This window comes from Nicotiana attenuata, unplaced genomic scaffold, assembly GCF_001879085.1.
Source record: "Nicotiana attenuata strain UT unplaced genomic scaffold, NIATTr2, whole genome shotgun sequence".
NCBI classification, from domain to species: Eukaryota; Viridiplantae; Streptophyta; class Magnoliopsida; order Solanales; family Solanaceae; genus Nicotiana; species Nicotiana attenuata.
The window spans coordinates 123,665-130,653 of record NW_017673460.1 but is presented as its reverse complement, the minus strand read 5'-3'; the positions used below and the strand labels follow the sequence as shown (position 1 = coordinate 130,653).

General features: G+C 37.5%; 1 protein-coding gene across 1 annotated transcript in view; it reads right to left on the bottom strand.

Annotated features, from left to right (window-relative positions):
* Positions 1-358: 358 nt before the first annotated feature.
* Positions 359-6,989, bottom strand: part of LOC109216438 (transitional endoplasmic reticulum ATPase homolog 2) — a 9,236-nt gene continuing 2,605 nt past the window's right edge. The window contains exons 2-16 of the mRNA XM_019380587.1: positions 6,513-6,634; positions 6,329-6,417; positions 6,217-6,252; positions 5,969-6,062; positions 5,441-5,483; positions 5,244-5,338; positions 4,522-4,586; positions 3,884-4,380; positions 3,713-3,800; positions 3,484-3,624; positions 2,687-3,255; positions 2,267-2,405; positions 2,121-2,189; positions 1,890-2,018; positions 359-838 (exon numbers count right to left, since the gene is read on the bottom strand). Coding sequence (XP_019236132.1) covers positions 725-838; positions 1,890-2,018; positions 2,121-2,189; positions 2,267-2,405; positions 2,687-3,255; positions 3,484-3,624; positions 3,713-3,800; positions 3,884-4,380; positions 4,522-4,586; positions 5,244-5,338; positions 5,441-5,483; positions 5,969-6,062; positions 6,217-6,252; positions 6,329-6,417; positions 6,513-6,634 — 2,290 coding nt within the window. The 3' untranslated portion in view covers positions 359-724. The remainder of the gene's footprint in view (positions 839-1,889; positions 2,019-2,120; positions 2,190-2,266; positions 2,406-2,686; positions 3,256-3,483; positions 3,625-3,712; positions 3,801-3,883; positions 4,381-4,521; positions 4,587-5,243; positions 5,339-5,440; positions 5,484-5,968; positions 6,063-6,216; positions 6,253-6,328; positions 6,418-6,512; positions 6,635-6,989) is intronic.

Genomic DNA, 6,989 nt, shown 5'->3' with positions numbered 1-6,989 from the left:
TAACTAATACCTGCATAACTCTAACCGGCAACCAAACGACCCCTTAGGTTTTTGGATGAGTTTAAACAGATTCAATTTGATGCCTCGACCTAGTCGTTTATCAGCACCAGAAATGTTTCTGTAATTAAGTGTAAAACGGATGTAGTTGTCGTTCTTCGCCATCTGCGAATTTTTACTTTGACAAGGTAGTTAATGTGGTATATAGACATCTTGATCTGATTCTTGTATTGGAGAAAACATAAAGCGGAAAAAATGTCATGAGCTTATTATAATCTCAAGATAAACAAGTTCAACTTTCTCGTGCAATTAGAGATTACTGCAGAAAATACATGGCACAGAAAGGAAGCTATCTAAAGAATTCCTTCAATCCACACATCAAATCCATTTCTGGTATATCATTACATTACATTGTAAATAAAAGGCACGATTGGTTGGTTTCCTTACAAATAAGGGAAAGAAAAAGACTACTCAAGTCTCTTCCTCTTACTTTTCCTTGGGTGTTAAAAAGGAAAGAACCAATACATTACCTTTTGACGTGTACATGTTAATATTACAAAAGCAACAAAACAACAATTAAATCCAAAGCAAGCAGGGTCAGCTAGACTAAGTTGTTACTACCATCACCTCTTAACATCAACTTTCTTGTGTTAGCATTTCAAGTTTCTGAAGAAACCAACTGTTTGGCAGGTCGAGAAGGGTGCAGGAAGAGGAAATTAGTTCTATCCTACAGGAAGTAAGATAACTGCTCCTTTTTCCTTGATCCTCCTTCCCCATATAACTCATTCCATTGTTTTAGCTCACTCATTATAGACCCTCCAGCCGCAAAGCTAGCTGCAACCTGTTACATGGAATCAAAATAGTCGCAATGAAATCAAGTAGTGCTAATAACAAATTGTCCCCAGGAAGTTGCAGTCATAAATATACTATCATACTGATGGAGCAAAAGGACACACAAGGTTAAAGGGCAACGTCGGACCTTATCAAGAAGAGCACTCTTTTTTTTTAATGAATGAGCACTCCTTGAGATCTTGTTTTAACTATTATATACTAATATCCATTCTCCAATAGAAATCTCGAAGCTTTTACTGTAGTGACTAGTCTCTCTCTCTCTCTCTCTCTCATGCATATTTTCCTTCTTTTTAAATATTGTGTTTCTTTAGGTTATCATTAGTGGAACTGCTTACTTGATACGCACATCTTTGACATAACAACCATCAATAAGAATTCATTATACAGATGCCACCTGCACTATCGGTAAGCTTCTACACCTTCTGGAATTGACCTTATCCTAGCAATCAGTTTGGCTCTAAAATCGGATCCTTTAACTCAAGACCCAATCTTAACTCTCCCTCCCCACGACTCTATGTTGCAGTTGTTTGGTGTTTAGAAATTGGCAATTTATCACTTTATAACACCTGGAGTTCAATATGTACTCGTCATTGGCAAGTTGGTTCACCTATTTGGTTACTCAAGTTATGTACTTCAAGTTCTCCAATCTTTACCTAGTCAGAGTTGTATCCTTTTGCTCTGTCGTTCATCCTTATTATTCCCCCGTTTCAAATTAGATGAGTTACTTTCCTTTTTAGTCTGTTCCAAAATAAATGACATATTTCTAAATGGAAATGATTCAAGTTTAAACTCTTCATTTTAACCATTTTACCCTTAATGAGAAGCTTTTATAACCATGCAAATGTCATGGCCCCACAAAGTTTTTAGCCCTTAAGCTTTTAAGACCACAAGTTTCAAAATTCTTTTTTTCTCTTAAACTCTGTGCCGAATCAAACTACCTCATCTAAATTGAAATGGAGGGAGTAACATCAATTGATTCCGTATGAAACTTCACCATCTATTCATAAGCTTAAGCTGATTTTGAGAGATTTTCTTTTTACCTGATTTTTGGCTTCTTTGAAGTCTTCCATATTCAAAGGCCGGATAGTGATCACCTTATCCTCCGTATCTTCATCTGCAGGTGGAGCAACTCCAGCACTCTTAGCTTCCTCAGTTCTCCGCTTCTTCTCCTGCAGAAGTGGAAGTTCATTAATAAGAGGGAAACAGTAAATGCAGGAACAAGCAAGAATCAGTTAGAAATATAAACTGGTCAAGGAAGACAAGGCACTTACTAGGTCTTTGAGTCTTTCTTGCTGTATCAACTCTCTAACTGGCCGGTATGCAGCAGTGGTGCACAGATTCTGTCCCAAGCATTGCAAAATATTTTCTTAGTTGGTGAGATTTAAGGAATATGAAAATCAGAAACAAGATATACAACCTTGAGATCACTTCCAGAGTATCCTTCAGTCATTGTTGCCAGCTCCTTGAAGTCCAATCCATCATCAACTTTCTCTTTGGCCAATAATGTCTTCAAGATCAATTCCCTGTTCTCTGTTGACGGTAAACCAACCATAATTCTGCATTTAAGAGGGAGGATGATTACTATTCGACATCTAAAACAGAAAAAGAATGTAGTGTTTAGTACTTTAACACTAAAAACTCTGCCAATGTCAATAACGATATACGAGATATCTAATTCAATACTCATGGAAGATATTATCGCAATGATTCCGGTTCTTAACAAAGCTCAACTTTTTACATAAGCTTATGGAAGCTGGATTTGCCAGTGACATTGATATTCATCCTACTTCAAGTTTAGAAGAAAACTAAATTACATCAGTGGCAGATCAGACGTTACCTTCTCTCAAAACGCCTAATAATTGCTTCGTCAAGGTCAAATGGCCTATTGGTAGCAGCAAGAACAAGAATTCTTTCACCTGCTTTTGTCAGTAATCCATCCCAATGGGTCATGAACTCATTCTTTATTTTCCGCATAGCTTCATGCTCCCCAGCACGAGATCTCTGTCCAAGCATGCTATCAACCTCATCCACAAATATAATAGTGGGAGAGACCTTAGCTGCAAGAGTGAATAAGGCACGGACATTTTTCTCATCTTCTCCAAACCATTTTGAAGTAATTGTAGACATAGAGACATTGATGAAACTTGCTCCAGCTTCACTGGCAATGGCCTTAGCTAACATAGTCTTCCCTGTTCCGGGGGGGCCAAATAGAAGTATTCCTCTGCACGGCTTCAAAAGGCCACCTTTGAATAGGTCCGGTCTCCTCAGAGGCAACATCACCAATTCCTGTAGAGATTCTTTGAGTTCATCCAAGGCACCAATATCAGCAAATGTCACACCAATTTCACTTGCTGGTATGACTTCAGGCCTTATGCGCTTCTCGAATTCATTGTCTGGAGGAACTTCCTGGTATAATAAAAAAAATATTCAGGCTCCTATATTACAGTAAGTTTTAAAAAAGAAGAAGTTGGAAAGCACGTAACATATTCTCCCACATTAACAAATATCATCAGATGCTTCTTGTGATTAACACCTATAAATAGGTGTACCTTGTATTCATCAAATCATTAATTACTTAAATATATTGGTTCTCTTATTTTCTGGCAGAGGGGAACAATCAGAATGCCAACTCACAGGAGCTTTAGGCGTTGAGGTTGATACGTTGCCATCCTTCACCGGTGGAGCAGGAGCTTCAGTTTCACCTTTGCTTTCTGGTAGGATACCTTCAGCTTTGGCTTCTAGTTTTGTAATACTGGTTTCTCGGCCTTGAGCATCCTACAACAAGTGAAAAGAACTCAAACTCTGAACACTACAATTTCAAAATTACGTCAAACTTCTGAAACAGAAACCAAATTTATCCGACCTTCGATGTTTCAGCTTGTGCTTCAAGCTTTAAGGTATCCTTCCCAGAAGATTTTCCTTTCTGAAATACGCCCAATCCATGGGACAAGCTGTTGTTTTTCAAAGTCAGGAATTCAGCAAGATTTTACACTTATCAACATAAAAATGGAGAAAACAGGAGCGTAAGAAGGACCTTGAAGATGAAATAACAAGCTTCCCATTTCTGTATTCAGGGTCCTTTGTGTTCATCAGATGGTACGAGATTGCTGATACCACAATTTCTTCTATATAGTTACTTAGGACTATTGTGTCTGACATACAAATTGAACCTAGATCTTCACATTCAATATCATTAGCAGAAAGTACTTCCATTATGTGATTTCTGTTGTCCTGAAACTGGATCATTTTCATATCCTCTTCTAGCTGAGACTTCCAACTAACAAGATGAGTTTCATCTTCTGGGGGTTTAATTTCAAGGTTATAGGGAAATATTGAGGAAAGCCTTTCATCTATTTCCCTATAATCATTTCCAGGGTCCACAATTCTTGAACCAAGGATTAGAATGGCTCCAGACAATTTCTTCAGCATTTTCTGGAACAACACATATATCTTTTCTGATCTACAAAGGACCTTCTCGACATCCCTTAGATACAGTACTATGGGGCTGCTCTTTGATACTTTGACAAGAACCTGTAAGTGGAGTCAGCAATCTTAGTCCGATGAATATAATAGGGAAAATTCAGGCAATGGCTATAAAGGACCATCTATACTTGATTATTCAAAAACGACTATAAACAAAAATTGTGGGATGTGTATAACTTAAATGAATACCTTGTATAAGGTCTGTATAAGAAGCTTCTCATCAAAAGACCAGCTACTGTTGCGCGTAAGTGGAGCTGTGAAAGAAAAGTAGTTGAAGCTTAAGTGGGTCTATAAATTCTATCTCAAAAAGAATCCTACAAACTCTTCCATGAAAGACCACATTTTTGTCCATTCAGGTGGAGCATAAATCCAGTCTAGGCAGACCCTCAAAGGAAAATAATGAATCACATTCAATCACTGATCGGCAAGTCGAGTCCCAGCTGATAAGCCGGTTAGCATATCTGCCTACTTCAAGGTAAGAATAAGCATTTCATAGTTCTCTAAAGAATCTCATGTGTAAATTAAGAGAAAAATACAGAATTGTTTCATTGGCTTATACTTGCCTTTAAGAACTATAATTATCCACACACAAGGTCTCAGAACCTAACAAAACTCTACCCCTGGGGTTTTGCCATTTAAACAAAAAAGTGGAAGAATTTAAGCCAGCTTAGAGAAGAGAGATTTGGAGAATCAATTACAGTCAAACTGCTTTTTAAGCAAAGTACACCTCCTCACCCCAGAAAAAGGGAAAAAGAGAAGCAAAAAGGACACCCTAGTAGACATATGATGAAACATTAGCTATGTATAACACTATAACATAATGCTTAGGCCACAATTCAAAGGATCAAGACAGTTAAACTAGTTCAGTAAGCTTCAGGAAGAGCAATCTCATGACTGATGCAAGTCAAAACCTGGATTTCCTGATGTGCCATATGAAGTTAAATTATCCAAATTGGCCGAGGCAGATGCATTCCTACGCAAATTTGTAGCTTTTAACAACCCATCTCTGCAAATATCAGGAAAGAACAATCAGAACATGACCGAGAAAAAAAAGGGAAGAAAAAATAAGTGAGTCTAATATATTCAAAGGATAAAAGAGATGTCATACTTTGATCCAACATCTACTCCACTGCTTTGTCTACGCAATGTGCCTGCAGCAATGGATTTACATGCATTTGTAGCAAAAACAAGAAAATGAAGAATAAAGTATGTAGCATCAAATTGCAAAATCTAAGCAGGTAAACCAAAACAATCCACACAAACATACTAAAAGTATCAAGTTGCAAAATCTCAACCCACTTGCACATGCAGTACAAAGAATCATTTAATGCTTCATATTTTGCTTCAAATACTCTATGCTGTTCTACAATTTCCATAAATTTACTTAGACGCGTCTAAAATAAGAAGAAGCTTTACTCGGTGAAGCTAACAAGTGCTCAAAATTCGTTATCAGAAACTTATAATCTACTTTATTTTGTGTCAACATTGCAAAGACTCAGCTTCTTAGGAAACGTGGTTGTTTTGTGGGAAAAAAATGAGAACTTATGATCTAGTTTATTTTGCATCTTCATTGCACAGAACTCCCAGCTTCATAGGAACTCGATATTTTTCTCAGCAGGGGCGATCTAGTTCATACCTTTGTTTTCCTCCTTAGGCTGAAGCATGGAAAAGGATCCAAACATTCCAGACATTCGCCCCAATGTTGTCTCGGATATAGACCTTTTAAAAGACTGCAATAATCAAAGTTATCAACATTCAATACAGATTTTATTTTATGCATCAACATCTTAGTATAAGAAAAAATCAATTTCTGCAGACAGATGGACATGTTCTAGAGGAAAGTTAGCCATAGGAGAAGTGAGAAGATGTAGAGTTTTGACTTACATATTCTTTGCATGCTCCTCCATATTTGCTTTGCATCTGTAGAAGACCCGTCATCAGAATACTTAGCAGATGGAGAAAAAAAAAGGTGAATCCAAGCTCTTTATTCACATACCTTCAGTGAAAAGTCAGTTACATCCAGTAGCAATAACTTGGCATTAAAGTAATGAGCCAATGCCTTGGCAAGCATTTGTTGATAAAGTTCTGGAAAATGTGAAGCATCATGACTAAATAGAAAATGAATGGGTAACAAACGGAAAATTCAAGCCAGATCCAACGTTTGGTATGCAAAAACTAACCAGCAGGCCCTGACAGCAAAATTGTTCGACTAGCAGGGGAGAGGTTGCGAGTATGCTTAGCAAAGTCAGCATTTGTCAAATGAACAAAAGATGCACTTGTCAGCAACACCCTTGTTTGCTCGCTGTCATATGAAAGATTTTTAAAAATCAGTACGTTGCAGCGCTCTTACTAAGTCTCGTCACTCAGAAAATGCCAAAGTGGCAGATATGCAAAGAAGCAAAGCGTCTCCAGAGAGGGGGATGAAAGAAAAGAGTTCTTTGCAATGCCAAAGTTCGACAATGAAGCATAAAGTCCACCCTCTGAGTGCAAATGGAAACCACTCAAAAAAAGGAAAAAAGAGCCTTAACCACACAGCTGATTGTAAAAAGCACTTAATTCGTCCACAACAAACAAGGTCTTGATTGCAAGTACAAATGCTTTTCATTCTATTAAGCAGCAAGTAGAAACATTTTTTATTTTTGTGTGTGTGTGTGTGG